The 17,200-nt window shown below is 35.2% G+C and overlaps 1 protein-coding gene across 3 annotated transcripts in view; it reads left to right on the top strand.

The window, feature by feature from the left end:
• ANGPT1 (angiopoietin 1) overlaps positions 1 to 17,200 on the top strand; it is a 244,927-nt gene that overhangs the window by 45,135 nt on the left and 182,592 nt on the right. The window contains exon 2 of one of the 3 annotated variants that reach the window (XM_035011752.1): positions 11,670 to 11,755. The exons of the other annotated variants lie outside the window; for them this stretch is intronic. Coding sequence (XP_034867643.1) covers positions 11,735 to 11,755 — 21 coding nt within the window. The 5' untranslated portion in view covers positions 11,670 to 11,734. The remainder of the gene's footprint in view (positions 1 to 11,669; positions 11,756 to 17,200) is intronic. 3 annotated transcript variants of the gene reach the window in all.

Here is a 17,200-nt window from a genome sequence, read left to right as displayed (position 1 = left end):
TTTCACATCTTTTTGGTGAACTCTCGCAGGTTTTTTTCTTTACAGAAGTACAAATTTATTCCAAAAATGGGGTCATTCTATACATGATATTTCAAGAGCTGTTTTTTAATCTCAGTGATATACCCTGTACGTCTTTGCATGTCAAGAAATGTATTTTGCCATCTCATTATATAATAGCCAGTTAGAACTCAATTATCTAAATGTATTCTACTTTACCCAGTCATCTCCTACTGAACATAGATTTTAAACAAATTTTATATGATAGACAGTATTGTAATGAACATCTTTGTAAATAAATTTCTGTGGCTATTCTTAATTATTTTTCATCAATATTCTTGGAAGTCAAATTTCTGGATCAAAGGTAGTATACAGAAGTTCAAGACCTCGTCAGACGGTCTGTGGCAAATTTATGTATACTTCCATTTGCATTATGTGAGAGTGCCCATTCCTCAACAAGCAGAAACACACACATATGTATATTTTTACAAGCATTGGGTGCCATCATTTAAAAAATTCACTGAACATCTGTTCGTTTTGGATGTCAAGTTATAGTAAATTTTTCCCTATACAGCCGACTCCAGTAAGGGAAAATAGGCCCCTATAAGTTCAGTGTAATTTATATATTAAACATTTTCAGAATGTCTAGAGTGTGTTTAGTTAAAATCTAGTGAGTGGAGATTGCCATGAGGAAGACTAAGGGCAGAACCAGCATTTCTTGAGTCTGTTCTACATGACAAATTTAAATAGAAAATATTTTCTTCAGTTTTGAGATGAGGGAACTAAAGCTCTTGGAGGTTGGGCAGTTCATGCAAATTCACACAGGTAGCCCAAGCTAAAATGGAATGGGAATCCCCATCTGTTTGGCTTGATGGTCCATGTTCTATCCACAAGACCTTAATTGTGAAGGATAGGAACAAATTTCATTGCTTACATTGTCTTTAATTTCATTTTTTTACCTAGAGGCAAGAAAATTTGGTATGGGGCACCTGGGTGGCTCAGTCGTTAAGCGTCTGCCTTCAGCTCAGGTCATGATCCCAGGGTCCTGGGATGGAGCCCCGCAACAGGCTCCCTGCTCCGCGGGAAGCCTGCTTCTTCCTCTCCCACTCCCCGCTGCTTGTGCTTGTGTTCCCTTTCTCGCTGTGTCTCTCTCTGTCAAATAAATAAATAAAATCTTTAAAAATAAAAAGAAAAATTGGTATATATCTCTATGGAAAATAGTAGGATACATATTTTAAAAAATATCATATGTTATTGTACGTATTATGTCAGAATTATTGTTGGTTTTATTTTCCTGAATGTTACTGCCCTGTCTTAATCTAGTCATTCTATAAGGAACTTGATGTAGCTAAGGTACACACGCACTCAGACTCACACCCATACACATACATATATGTTCATATATAAGCATATACATACATACACATATGAAGTGTAAAATAAACATTTGGGAATTAGATTAACAGAAAATAAAGATAGGAAAACAGAATCACAATGGTGAAATATACACTATCTAGTCCTTTAAAATTGATAGTGGTGAATCAAAACTTAGAGTAAATTTTCCAGCAAAGGACAAGGTAAACATATCAGTTATAAGAATTTAGGAATTCAGGAGAAATATTTTTCTTCATACTCCCAGGTCAGTGGTCTAAAAAGAAAGATCTTACTTTGTTGCTCAACAAAGGATCACCATAGGCACAGAATGACTTCCACCGTAACATCCCTGTTATAATGAGATTTTCTTATCTTTTCCCCCAATAGACTGTTGTAGTCAGAACCTCTCACAAATTATTGTCCAAATGATTTATAAAATAACCAGGTCCCTATGTAAAGGAATCACCCATTTCAGTCACTTTAAGAAAATGTGAAATGAATAAATGTCACCATATAGATATAGATCTGTTTCTATAGTACTAAGGTATCTACAACATTATTAACAATGAGCCAGAATCTTCTATTGATAAAAGCTCTCCCCTCATTATAAGTAGAGGGCAATATCTGTAAAAGCTGAACTCTTTTAGGACCAGGGTATTCTTTGGAAGATACTGTGCATAATATCATAAGGTCAAAAAAATGTGTGTGTGTAGTATATGTGTATTTGTGTATAAATTTGGGAAGAACAGTTTCTCTCATTTTTAATCTCTTATTTTTTATTTTTATATTTTTTAAAGACTATATGAGAGAGATACAGAGAGAGCACAAGGAGGGGGAGGGGCAGAAGGAGAGGGAGAGGGACAAGCAGACTTTGGGCTCTATCCCAGGACCCTGAGGTCATGACCTGAGCCAAAGTCAGACCTACTGAGCCACTCAGGTGCCCCGAAGTGTATTTTTTTATTTACGAAATGCACATATGAAGACACTTTCTTTGGCCCTAATTGGAGGCATGACCAAAAAAAGTGAGGAGGGGAGTTATAGAATGTCAAATAATTTTTACCTAAATGAGATGTGACTTAAAATAATGGTGCATTTTTCAGGGTATTCTAGTAAATATGCAGAAGGCAGTCAAAAATTTCCTCATCTGTAACATGATGCTAACTTCATGGTGTGATTATGGGTATTAAACAAAGTAAATCAAGGGAAAGCAATTACCAGAATGTCAAGCAGAGTTAGAGCTCAATAAGTATGATTTATTCTATTGTTACTGGTCTTACCATAGCTTTAGTATCTTTCTATAATTTCCTGCTTTAAAATAGGAATACATATATACCTATTCCTATTTTCATATTCTTGGCAACACTCTTAGAAATATTTCATTTGGGTCAAGCAATTTTTCAGGATTTTTTTCTTAAAATAATATTAGACATTGTTTTGTTTGTTTTGGGTGATTTTGCCTTCTTTTGGATGCTCTTGGCAATTTCATGTGTGCTTGTTATTCTGATTCAAACCTGGGAGGAAAATATATCACAACACTGCATGATTTACAAGACCACACAGTGATTTATAAGAGTTTCCTCCCCCACCCCCATAGAGCTTTTAATGGGGAAAACCCATCTATATTGCTGTGTCAAGAAATCACCACCTTTATCACATACCACAGACATAAATGAACCATATAAAAGCAAATAATCCTTAACTCCTCTACAGGAAGCTAGAGCAGAATTTGAGCTTTAGCAGATGCTTAGCATGTGTAACTAGCTGTAGAAACCATGAAATGTGGATACTAACAAGAAGTAATGCAGATAGTTTATCTAGTACAATGGCTTTAAAAACCACTTTTGAAAAACTGAAATCTTTTAAACAGTATCTAATATCCCATATAGTTCCTCTAAGAACTCAAGTCATTTTTAGTTCTGTATTAACTTTACTTGGATTCAGATAGGACTCTTTTGCCATACTCATTTAATTTTGTGTTTTTAATCAAAACACTGATTAATCTAATACATTTTTATATTTTAAAAAGTTTAACAATTACTGATTGCTAGATTCACTATTAAAACCTGAATTTTAAAATCAGGTATTTAGCTACTTCTAAACTTTGTGAGTGTATCACATTAAAACAAATTGAAGTAAGGGAGGCTTGTTTCACCCAAGGAAAATTATTTCATGGATAAGTTTCACATAATATCTACTCATCATCTAGGGTAAATATGCAAAGAATTATACCTAATATCACTAGAATTATGTGAGCTAATACATATAAAGAACTGCAGAAAGTTCTTTATGCAAACTAATAAAATCAATAAATACTACAGTGTGGCCTAAATTCAAAACGCTTTTTGCCTAATGCAAGAAATCATCTAAGAGTTGAAAATATGTTGATTCCAAGCTAAGGTATATCTGGTTACATGGCTTGATGCAGAGGTAGAGGAATAGGACTCATTTAAATTATGGAAGAGGCAAAGTATATCCCCATATGAGTAAATTCTGTTCAGGCTCAGTCTCCAAACAGTGCTGCTTACCTGTTATGTCATCTTTGGGCCCCAGCATTTCATGTGAAACTACAGATTCAGGGTCTTGTTCTTTTAATACATTTTTCTTTGAGAATATCAGTTTCGTTTTGTTTTGTTTTGTTTGTAAGGGATTTATGAAGACAACAAAAAACTCTACCTATATTCCAGATTGAAATATATAGTAATTTACTAACTGGGTAATTACTTTATGTTATATATGCAAATAATAGACCAAAAATATCACCAAGGAGGGAGTCTGTAATGACACTGTAAGTAGAACAATAATCATTATTGACGTTTTCATTGTCACACTGAGCAGCACTAATGTTAAATAAAAATATTTCATAAAATTATATCATATTCATTAGACATCTCCATTCCTCCTATTCTTCTCCATTTACAGCTCACTGCAGGGAAGAAATACGACTTTGTTTTTATTCTCTATTCATACAGGCCCTCTAGAAGTCCCTAAGACATCCTTATTTCAAGAAGAAACCAGCAGTAATTCTCTTCAATTTATGCTGCACCTGGATATTTTGTTACCAATGTTGACTATCCTAAGAAGGTTAATTTGCTGGCACATAAAAAGATGATGTATATAGAGTACTGAGTCAAACAATAAAGGGAGAAAGTGTTACTTATTAATGCTAGGGACCAAACAGTGAAAAATATGTGAAGTGGGAACTGACCATGATTAATAACTGTTCTCTAGCTTATTCAACAATATCACCATCTAGTAAGCCAACCTGAGAAACAAACAACAACAAAAATTCATCACTCACTTTAAGGAGGGTAAAACTAATAATGATTATGATTTTCCAGGCACTTTCAGGCACTTTATATCACTTAAGCCTCACTTTTATAGGTAGTAGTGTCATTTGCATCTTTTTAAGTTAGGAAACTTGGTGATAGAGTAATTAAATTACTGTCTCAAACTGACACAGGTGATATGTGACAAATTCAGGACTCAGCCCCAAGTGTGTCTGATCCTGAATGGTTTGCCTCTGTGTAATTCCACACTGCTTCTCCCTTTTCCTCAAAAGGCAGAGCAGTAGACTGTAGGAGCCAGGATATCTGGGTTTCTCTTTCTGTCCCACCACTTACTAGCTGGGTGACCTTGGAAAAGCTACTTATTCTCTTTGTGCCTCAGGTTTCTCATTTTGTAAAGTGAAGATAATGATAGTACCTATCTCAGAAATTTTGGCAGATTAGATAAGTAATATGTGTAAAGCACTTAGAATTACTTTGGATAACATACCCAAAGTATACCCTCAATAAGCATGTGTTATTATGATGTTAGCTATTATCAGTGCAGTAACTTCCTCTCTATTACTGTCACCACTTTCCCAGTTCACTCTGATCATCTCTTTCATTCAACAAAGATTTATTGAGCACCTACTTTGTCAAGCATTTTCTAGTACCTTAAACTCTATCAGTGAACCAAAAAAGACACAGATCCCTGCCCTCATAGACTTGCATTGTAGTTGTTCTAGGAAGATTAGATAGACAATAAATAATAAATATATAGCATGTTAAAGGGTAGTAAGTGTTTTGGAAGAAGAAAAAGTAGAATAGGGTAAGTTGAGTAGGTTAAGAGCAGTGGGAAGCATTAAAAATTGCTGTTGTTTCAGACTTATAGAAGAGTTGCAATAGTACAAAGACTACCCCCATTGCAATATTACAAAGAACACCCCCATATCTTTTACCAAGGTATACCAATTGATTACATTTTGTCCTATTTTTTTGTCTGTCCTTCCTTCCTTCCTCTCTCTCTTTCCCTCCTTCCCTCTTTTCTTCCTTCTTCCCTCTTTCTCTTTCCTTTTTTTCTTTTCTTTCCTTTCTTTCTTTCTTTCTTTCTTTCTTTCTTTCTTTCTTTCTTTCTTTCTTTCTTTCTTTCTTTCTTTCTTTCTTTCTTTTTCTTTCTTTCTCTTTTTCTTTCTTTCTTTCTTTGTTCCTACCTACCTACTTACCTACTCATATATACATATATAAGATTTTTCCCTGAACTTTGGAAAGACGTTGAAGACATTGTGCCCTATAACTTCTAAATATTTCAATGTGTATTTCCTAAGAATACAGACATTTTTAAACATAATTGCATACAGTTATCAAAACCAGGATATTTAATAATGATATGGTACTGTTATCTAGTCCAGAGTTCCTACTCAAATTCCATTCATTGTCCTATTATTATGTCCTTTATAGCTTTTCTTTTTCTTGGTCCAGAATTCAGTCCAGGGCCATGTACTGAATTTATTCATGTTTTATTTTTTTATTTTGCTTATGTTTCAGGTTTTTATTTAAGTTTTAGTTAACATACACTGTAATATTAGTTTCAGGAATAGAATTTAGTGATTCATCACTTACATATAACACCCAGTGCTCATCACAAGTGCCCTCCTTAATACCCGTCACCCATTTAGCCCATCCCCTGCCCACCTCCTCTCCAGCAACCCTCAGTTTGTTCTCTATCCATGTAATGACTTTAATGTCAGATTTTACCTTTGTTTCTTGATCCTTGATCTTGACATTTTTGGAGTTCAGGCTAATGACATTTAATTTTAGATTTACTTTGTTTCTTCTTGAATAAGATTATGCACTTTTTACAGGAAAACTACTAAAATGATAGTCTTCCTCAATACTTTATATCAGGTGACAAAAGATGTTAGCTTGTTCCAATGTTGGTGATGTTAGCTTTGATCTCCTGGTGGTAATCCAGCAGGTTTCTCTGCTGTAAAGGCAACATTTTCAGTTTGTAATTAGTAAATATTTGTAAGGAGATACTTTGAGAATATTTATGTATCTGTTCCTCATCACACTTTATATTACTACTTTTACATTCACTGATGATTTTCTAAATCCATTATTATGTCTACATTTATTGATTGGCATTCTCCTTTAAGGAAGACATTTTCCTTCTTCATTTCTTTATTTTTTCATTCATCTATCTGTATCAAATGGGCTCATTCTATAGCTAATTCTACGTTCTATGATGTCTTTATATTTTTATTTCTGTATCTAAATGTACACCTATCTGTATAATGTGTGTGTGTAAACCATTGGTTCACACTTCTATCTCCCAATTCCTTTACGATACTGGAGGGTAATTTCTACCTAGTCTTCCTCCTTTCAAATATGTATCTGTCCTCTTCAAACGAAGAAACTTGGTTTTCATTATTCTCTACATATTTATTAATTTGCTCATGACTCAAGTATTAAAAAGATAGTTTCAGAATTAACACTGTAAAAATCAAACCTACTAAATAGAGTTCAATATTTTCAATATCTGTTTATTGTTTTTCTCTTTGTTGTTAGTTTACATACAGTAATATACACATATCTTTTTTTTTTAAAGATTTTATTTATTTATTTGAGAGAGAGAGAATGAGAGAGAGCACATGAGAGGGGGGAGGGTCAGAGGGAGAAGCAGACTCCCTGCCGAGCAGGGAGCCCGATGCGGGACTCGATCCAGAGATGCCAGGATCATGACCTGAGCTGAAGGCAGTCGCTTAACCAACTGAGCCACCCAGGCGCCTGATATACACATATCTTAAATGTACAAATTGATTAATTTTATCACATGTATAAACACTCATAAAACATATAACCCTGTATGGAACATTTGCATACATTTGCATTCCCAGAAAGAAGGAAGAGAGATGAAGGGAGGAGGAGATGTGTGTAGATCATGAAGGGTCTTATAGGGCATTGTTGGGTATATTAGGCAGTTATCACCATAATAATGATGCATAACAACAACCCTAAAACTCAGTATCTTCAACAAGCATTTATTTCTCACTTGGGTCAGCAGGTCAGTTGTGACTCTGCTAAGCTTGGCTTGGATTGATTGGGCTTGGGTTCAGGTTGTAAGCTGGGATCAGGTCTGTCCCTTATATATCCTCATTCTGGGTCCATAGACATCTGGGCTATGTTCTTCTTGTAGTGAATAGCATAGAGCAAGAGGAGTGAGTAAAAATACAGGATGTCTCTTGAAGACTTGGTTCAGAACTGAAACATGATCTCTTTTACCTATTTCATTGGCCAAAGAAAGCCATTTGTTCAAGCCTAAAGTCAATGGGACAGGAATGTGAATTCTCTCTACTCTTGTGAAAGATACTAAAAATTCACATGGCAAAGAGCATGAATGCATAATTCTATTACAGAGATCCAGGGAGAGTTGGGGACAGTCTAACCTGCCATAGAGGTACTTTGCCCCTGAGTAACATGTGGAACCCTTGAAGAGTTTCAGGAGATAATTGGATTTAAATTTCAGAAGTGCCAGTCTGGTTTTTGTGCTGAAAATATACTCTCAGGGACAAGGGTAAGAGCAAGGAGACTAGGTAGGAGCTACCACAATTCAGTGAGGGATGATGATGGTTCAGAGGAGGGTGGTAGCAGTAAAAGTAGGGAAGTGGTCAGATTGTGGATATGTTTTGACCTGTAACCAACAGAGATCTGAGGAATTGGATATGGGAGACAATAAGAAAAAAAGGAATGAGAGATAAGTTTAAAGTTTTCAACCTAAACAGGCCAGTTAGAAGGAAAGAGGGGCATCGATTGAGATGGGGAAGGCTGTGTGTAGAGCAGGTCTTAGTGGAGCTGAGTTTTTGTTTTTTTATGTCAGTTACCTATTATGTATCCGAATGGAGAGGTCAAGTATGAAATTGTCAGGTCTGGAGTTTAGTAGGGAAATCTGGCTGAAGAGTTAAATTAGGGACACTTAAGCATATGGATGATATTTAAATCCATGTCTCATATTCTTTGCAGTTGACATATACTTGGACTGTTTGGTTCTACTCTTCCTATTTTCCAAATTCATCTTCCCTTCTGCCAACATTTATACTTTGAAAGCAAAGTTCTGATTCTGTTACTCCTTGCCTTAAAAACTTAGCCATAGCTTAAAGACAAAATCCAAACTTTATATAGAGCTTCACAATCTGGTCATAATATTCTCACTTTGCTTAATAAAATCCTAGTTATCTTTACCAGCCAAACTCAAATGTCAGCTCTTTTGTTCAATTTTCCTGATAACCCAGGGAGAGTTATTCTTTTTTCCCTCCATGTTCCCTCAGAACTTGCATGCTCTTTCCTGCATTGTCCAATATGGTAGTTACTAGGTATCTGTACACTTGAAATGTGGCTAGTTCCAATTGAGATGTGCTGAAAATGTAAAATCCACATCTGACTCCAAGACTTAGTACAAAAGTATATAAAATATACCATCAATAATTTTACATACTTGTGAAATGGTAATATTTTTGATAGGTTAAGTAAAATATATCATTAAAATTAATTTCACTTCTTTAATTATTATTTTTAAATGTGGCCTGTTGGAAACTTTAAGATTATATATGTGAATTCTCATTTATGTTTTACAAATGATTTTTATTGGACAGTGATGCCTTAGAACATACATACCACTGTATGCTGCATATCTGTTTCTTTTTTTAAAGATTCTGAATTTTTGAAAATAGAAATTATATTTGATTCCCCTTTCCAAGACCTGGTAGGATTTTGACTACATGCTCTATAAAAGTTACTTGAAAGTTTATTGATTTCTGATTGATGCTTGTTTTCAGACACTGATCTGCATATAGATTGCTTATAATATGAACATAAGTAGAATTTGAGAAAAAAATCAACCATAGGAGGTCCATAGTATATATTTAAGAAACCCAAGTACTTGCCAAAGCCATCCAGAATTTTAGCTGATCCCATTATTTGTATCACTATTTCAATCTGCTTCCTAAAGGTAATATATTCAGGATCAAATTACAAGTTAAAATTTTGTATTGTTTGTAGTAAAGATTGATAGTATCATACATTTTCAGTTAAACTTTTTCAAGGACATTTGGATTATAGTTTTTTTTAAAGATTTTATTTATTTGAGAGAGAGAGAGAGAGAGTAAGAGAGGGGTGAGGGACAGAGGGAGAAGCAGACTCCCAGCTGAGCAGGGAGCCTGATGTGGGGCTCGATCCTGGGACTCTGGGATCATGACCCGAGCTGAAGGCAGATGCTTACCTGACTGAGCCACCCAGGTGCCCCAAGGATTATAGTTTTTTATGACTTCAAATTTGTAAGTGAATTCTTATTACACTGATTTTTATTTTAATGACATTTCCCTATTAAAGAGAATCATATTTAATTTTTCTTAACCTATTATGAAAGAAGTAAAATATAGTAACACATAACTTATATAAACTAAGAATCATAAGTTCTGAAGGAATTCTAAGGACCAGAAACATTTGCAAGGGATAAAAATAAGGGTGAGTAAGAATGTAAGTTTTTTCTCTTTCACTTCCATTTTTTCTCCTCCCCATTGTGTCCAGTACTCCTTCTGATTTTGGAAATAAAATTAAAATGAAAAATATCCACTGAGCAGTAAGATTCTGATGAGACCAGGATTCATCAAAATGGGTAATCCAATGGAGAAGACAGTAAAATGCTTCTTGAAGCTTTCTGCCTGTGAGAAACAAGACTCTGATATGATAGGGGATATGATGTAATTCAGTATAGAGAACACGTACAGGGAGAGTGCGCTCCTGTAGGAAACACAGTTAGAGGTTGCAAATTAGTATGTACTGTCAGTTCTGTTCAGGGTGAAGTACATTGATTCTAATGACCAGTCCTAGGTGTCTAGACAGAAATACACTTGCAGCGAAGAAGAATAACATCTCAAGATATGTTAATTTAATGTAAATCTCCCTTTGACAAGCTGAATTTCCCCTTTATGGTTCACTCAACAGGGTTTTGGTTTCTTATTTGGTCTCAGGAGTTCTCTGCCCTTCAGAAAAGGAGTAGAGGCAGAATTTATCTTCCATGATAAATTAATAGCCATCTTCTGATCTACAAATCACTGTTCTATGTGCTTGGTTGAGCTAAATGACTTTTCACTCTCATAAATGTTGTAAAGTAACAAGAATAATGCCTGAATCTGAGACTAAGGGGTGTTTCTGTTAAACTCATAAATATTAAGAAAACCCTACATAAGCATAGTCTGTCAGTTTGTATGTCTCTTTCTATTCCATATCAGCTTCATTTAACCAAAAATTTTTTTAAATTTTTTTATTTATTTGACAGAGAGAGAGACACAGCGAGAGAGGAAACACAAGCAGAGGGAGTGGGAGAGGGAGAATCAGGCTTCCCCCTGAGCAGGGAGCCCGATGCGGGGCTCGATCCCAGGACCCGGGGATCATGACCTGAGCCGAAGGCAGATGCTTAATGACTGAGCCACCCAGGCACCCCCACTTAACCAAATTTTAAGGATTCTTTTAGATATTACTGATGATAAACTCATAAAATTTTATCTCACTATGCAAAATATTCATATATGTTTACAGAGCTATTTCATTTCACTGAGAACAAGGGGTAAGACCTAATGCTAGAATGTTGACCCTGTTTGAGTGCTCAGTAATGTCGTTCTACAAACACTTGGGCCACCTGACAGAAACAGAAGAAGTTGGCTTACTATCTCAACCCAAAAATATATCCTTGAAAAGTGAGTGATTTGCTTTTTCCTCATTAACTGTGTCTAGCTTCCATATGAAAAATAATGATGCTCAAGGTTCAGTTTAATTCTAAAAAAACTATTCTTTCCCTAGGTATCCTAAGCCAAAATAATATGTACTTTCAGAACTCCCAGTGTTGCTGAATATCTTGCTCAACACTTAATAGTTTGAGGGTTTGGGATTTTCTGTTTGGCATCACTGGTGCCAGTGATTCAGACATGGTATACCCACACATAATCCATGGACATGCTGAGCCAGATTCTCTCTTCACAGGAGATATTCTGAGAGCAATTTAAACAGATCGAGACTAGGATACTGACTCTTCTTGGACACTCCTAATGTCATTGCCATCAAACATAGTAAGTCATACCCAAATAGTCTGAATCTGTACTTAAAATTTAAGACTTTAACCAGAGTTCATTTTGTGTTGACCTCTATGGTAACTTCATGTTCAGTGATACTGGTGACCTAATCTCATTTTATCCTTTTGGTTAGAATGGTGTATTAATAACTGTCAAAGATTTTTTATTACTCCCACACATTATAAATTATAGCATGTAATTACTGAGACTCAGAATTTTCAATCCAAGGAAAATGTTAAAGATGACTTAGCTCAACCTCCTTATTTTAGGTGCCTCTAGAAGTTAATTAACTTTCTCAAAGACATTGACTAATAACTAATTAAGAGCTAGAACCAGGACTGAAATGCAGACCTCCTAATTTCTAGTCCTAGTATTTCCATCACATAATTTTGCCATAATGATTGAACCAAAGAGATTCACTGGAGAGGGGAAACTATGTTGAGCTAGTACTGTTCCAGACCTTTGGGACAACTAGAACATTTTCTCTGCCCTCAGAAAGCTTATGGGCTAAAGAGCTCGGTAAATAAATTAGAGCTTTTAAGTTGTATAGATGCTCTCATAGAAGTATATAAAGTAGAAAATGGGAGCACAAAAAAATTATCTATTATGTTGGTCTGTGGTTGGAAGATGCTTAATAGAAAATGAGTCTAGAGGATTTTGAAATAAAGAATGGGCTGGGCATTCTGCATTAGGGAAAGAATATTTAATTCTCGTCTCTGACATGAAGACATTGTGCAGATGTTACCAGAAAAATGAGTGTAGTTGAAAGTATGTTTTCTTATTTGCCCTATGCAGAAAAAATGTGGCACCTTCTTACAGGCAGATGCTTAACAGGCTCAATTACTAAGGCTCATGGGACATAGTGAAATTTAGGCACAGTTTCAGCAGTACTTCTGTACCAAACGGGATGTGTGTGTGTGTGTGTGTGTGTGTGTGTTGAAATGCGATCATTGCCACCTTTCAAAGCAGTAGGCTGAAATTTCAGACTATATTTGGTGATAGGAAAACTAAGGAAGCCAAAAGATACGGAGGGTTATCATAGAAGAAATATCAAGTTTACCCAAGAGCTACCGTAGTCTTGCAGAAGGAAATCTTTTCAGAGGAGAAGCCGCTCACACTCTGACAATATTTTAAGGGGCTTGGTTTGCTTATTCTTATACTTCTTTCTTGACAAATATGTTACCTGGTAATAACATACATCTGCCACATGGCAGATGTGGCACTTATAAAACCTTTAAAATAAACAAATTAGAATAGAAAGAGCAGTACAACCTGAAACTAGGTTAGATGGTAACATTAAAAAAATAGGAGTACAATATAACCAATACCAGTTTGTTTTTGTTGGTCTGTACTACCTTTTGCAAGAATGTATTATTTTTCTTTTTCTGTTTGCATTTTTGCCCATTTGTATTGTAAGGATATTTGATGTGAATATATTTTGTAAAGTGCACTCAAGATTTCTTTATGGAGGATGTGTGTGTATACACACATGTGAAACTTGCAAATATTTAAGTAAACTTTCAATTCTCCTTGGTTTCCAGCTGATACATGGTATATGGGCCTAAGAGGTGATGGGGTTCCTCTTTTTACCTGCAAAGATCTGACTCCTGTTAGGGGTGTGGGTTTGGTGAGAGCTGGGCTGGACACTGGACCATGTATGATCTCGTCTTGTCATCACAACAGAACTCTGAAGTTATTATTCTTATTTCAAATCTGACAGATAAGAGAACTGGGGCTCAGAGGTTAAATAGGTTGTGTAAGATCAAACAGGCTGTTTATGAACAAGAAGAGATTTAAATAAAGATCTTTCTGACTCCTGAGATGACTTCCTGTCTACTCTACTATGCTGTACCATATTAAAGAAAGTGCAAAGTAAAAGGAGCAGATTCAGCAGAGAAAAAACTATAGAACAGTATGCTTAGGATAATTCATAGGAGGAATGACCAGGGTACAAAGAAACTCAGGGAATTTGGTAGCTTTCTTCAAATATTGACAAGATTATCAGGGCACAGCATCTGCCTGTAAGAAGGTGCCACATTTTTTCTGCATAGGGCAAATAAGGAGAATGATCTTTAGGGCTAGAATATGAACTGAGATGTATGTGTAAAGTTGCGAGGTAACATCATTATATGAAGGAATTTTCCAAAGAGATAAAGATAGACTACACTTACTTCAAAGCTAATCAGTTTTCTGTCATTGGACAGATTCAATCATATGCTGTATAAGCATTTGATAGTCTATTACCAAAAAACAGTCAAATGTAAACTTGTAGTTTAATGAATTCTTTGCCTCTACCCCTGCCTTTTTTTTTTCATTCTGACTACTCAGTTGAATAAAGGGTGCAGTTAGTATAACTACCAAGAAATTGATTGAGTGATTTTCCAATTAAGCAACTGAAGGTCTACAGCTTAGATTATAGCAATGCTGGGTTTCTGCTAGACTTACTCATTTTTTTCCCTTTGGTTTTACCCATTGTGTAAAAAGTGACTTGCAATGTTTACCTTTTTTCTCTAGTTTTAAGTGTCTACATTATACATTTCAAATTAAGCATATAACATGGCTGGGATCAACTTTAAAAACAGAGAATCTCATATGTCCTCAAATAGAAGTTTAGAAAGCATCGTACATTCCTATGGGTTATTCTGACTCTGCATAAAATGAGGAAGTGTTTCTAAATGTGATTATGTTTCAGTATCATTAGCCTATTGTTTTTTAAAAGACATTTTAATGTTTGTAGAAAACCTTTGGTTTCCCAATTATGGTATCATATAAGGCTTTGGGTCAGTCATTTAAAGTATACTTTATACTTATATACTTTAACTTAACACAAGTATGACTGAATTACAATCACAAAGGATTGACGATTTATAAATAGAAATGCATGTCAGTATAGAATTTTAAATCATTCCATATTTGTAGTCATCTATATCTGCATATTTCTACTTAATGAACGAATGGAAACTTATTTGCCCAATAACCTCGAGCATGTCACTTCATCTCTGGGCTTCTGCCTGTCTATAAAATGAAGGAATTGGATCAGAAATCTCTCAAGGGTCTTTTAGGTCTAAATGGTAAGTGTAAAATTTGGTCATATATTAACCCCCAAGGAGAATCCAGAAATACTTAAAAAACAAATGTAATTAAAATAGGAAGTGTTTTTAATAATCTGTGGTTTGCAGCTCATGTCCTCTGAGCAAGTCAGGATGCTTGAGCACTCAATTTTATTTACCACCCACCTCTATGCAGACAATTTCCAGATCTTCCTCGTCTGCCCTGACCTTTTATATTCTTCCCAGTCAAGATTTCTTTCTGTTTATGGAACATCTTTACTTAGATGTCCTGCCATCACCTAAATCTAAACATGTTTAAAAAGAAAAAGAAAAAGACAGGAATTCATGGCCTCCCCTTAGCCTATCTATTCTGCTTTCCCTGTATCATTTCCAGGCTGAAACCCTGGGTGTTCCCTGCCCATTCCCGTTTACTTACCATCTCCAGGCTGGTCCCAAATTCTGTTGAGTCCTACTCAATGTTTTGTTGTGGTTGTTTTTTTTTATTTTTTCATTCCTGTACTTCTGCATCCCTCCAGCCTCAGTCTGGTCATGTCCTGTACACCCAGACTATTTTAAATGCCTCCTGGTGAGCCTGCCTTCCTGTATTCATTCCTTATTTTCATGGACACTATGAAGAGCCATAGAATCCTTTATTCAAATGACTTTTGAGCAGCAAGACAAACTTTTTTTCTGACTCTAGTAATTTAGTAGTGGTATGTGCCTTTAGGGTAGTATTTATTTCTGTATGTAAATTTCAAATGTAAATGTTTACTTATACAAGTTTTGTCTCTCTCATCCTAGATCAGGAGTTGGTTTAGGATTGGGACCAGGCCTTTTTCTCTCTTTTTCCTTCTTTCTACAGATTTTGTTGAATATATACTTGCGTAAGATGCTCTATCAAGCATTTTGATAGCTTTAAACATAGATGGAACATGACTCTTATTTTTGGGAAGAATACTCACACTTCCTAAAGTAAAAAAAACTAACATTTGTTGAGTACATTTAGATGCCAGGCATAGACCATGACATAAGTTTTCTCATTTAAGTATTGAAAACTTTCTTTTTCCAGCTTTATTGGGATATAATTGACATATCACATTGTGTAAGTTTAAAGTGTACAACATAATGATTTGGTATGTGCATATATTGTGAAATGATTACTACAGTAAGGTCAGTTAATGCATCCATCACTTCACATAGTTACAATTTTGTGTGTGTGTGTGTGGTGAGGACTTTTAAGATGTACTCTGTTAGCAACTTTCAGATATACAATACGATATTGTTAACTGTAGTCTTAAAACTTTGTTTAGTGAAATTATTATTTCCATTTTACAGATGAAGACCTAAGGTTAGAGGAGGTGAAGTATCTTACCCCAAGGCTGGGATGGCTCTGAAGCCCTAGTTCTTAGTTCCATTGCTCTGTGTGAAATCTATATTTAACAGTTTCTAAATTAATGGCATTAATTCTGGTATTCCAATAGCCTAGCAGTTTTCTAAATGGTTGGCAATAAGCCCAAGTGATTAATATGCATCTGGACTTTCCTTTATTTCTCCTAAATAATGGTGCTATGGTTACTGACATAAAAATTTATTATTTAGATCTTAAGCTGTATTGTGAACAGTATTCTGTGGAACATGAGAGACCCCATATATGATAAAAACTTTATATAAAACATATTGTATTTGGACCCCCCAAAAATCGTTTCATTTTAAAATTCATTTAAAAGGGGTGCCTGGGTGGCTCAGTCAGTTAAACATCTGCCTTCGGCTCAGGTCATGATCCCAGGGTCCTGGGATCGAGCCCCACATCAGCTTAAAGCCTGCTTCTCCCTCTCCCACTCCCCCTGCTTGTGTTCCCTCTCTCACTGTGTCTCTCTCTGTCAAATAAATAAATAAATAAATAAATAAATAAATAAATAAATAAATAAAATAAAATTCATTTAAAAATGTGCCCTTTTTGTATGGTAACAGACGGTGTAGCTACACTTGTACTGAGTGTAGCATAACGTATAGCCTTGTCAAATCACTATGTTGTACATCTGAAACTAATGTAATGTGTCAACTATACTTCAAATAAAAAGAAATTTTAAAGATGTAGATTTTGTTTGTTAATTAAATACCATATGCTGTCTTTTTAAAAGGGTGTATCTTATAACCATTCTCTCATGTTAATTAATTTATCAATTCTGTCCTGCTATGAACTTGGTAGGGCTATTTTAGGATGTCCATTTTTCAGTCCAATAAGACCTTTTTCTTCCCTCCAAGACCACACACCACATAAAACAGATTTATGTCTGGAGTGGTTTTTGTCAACAAACTTCAAAAGAACATATTAGATCATTTCTGTGATAGCCATGGCCTAAAATCTCTATCAGGTTGAAAAGTATGTAAA

This window comes from Mirounga leonina, unplaced genomic scaffold, assembly GCF_011800145.1.
Source record: "Mirounga leonina isolate KUSES-001 unplaced genomic scaffold, KU_Mleo_1.0 Mir_165, whole genome shotgun sequence".
Classification (NCBI taxonomy): domain Eukaryota; kingdom Metazoa; phylum Chordata; class Mammalia; order Carnivora; family Phocidae; genus Mirounga; species Mirounga leonina.
This window is presented reverse-complemented; position numbering and strand designations above follow the sequence as displayed.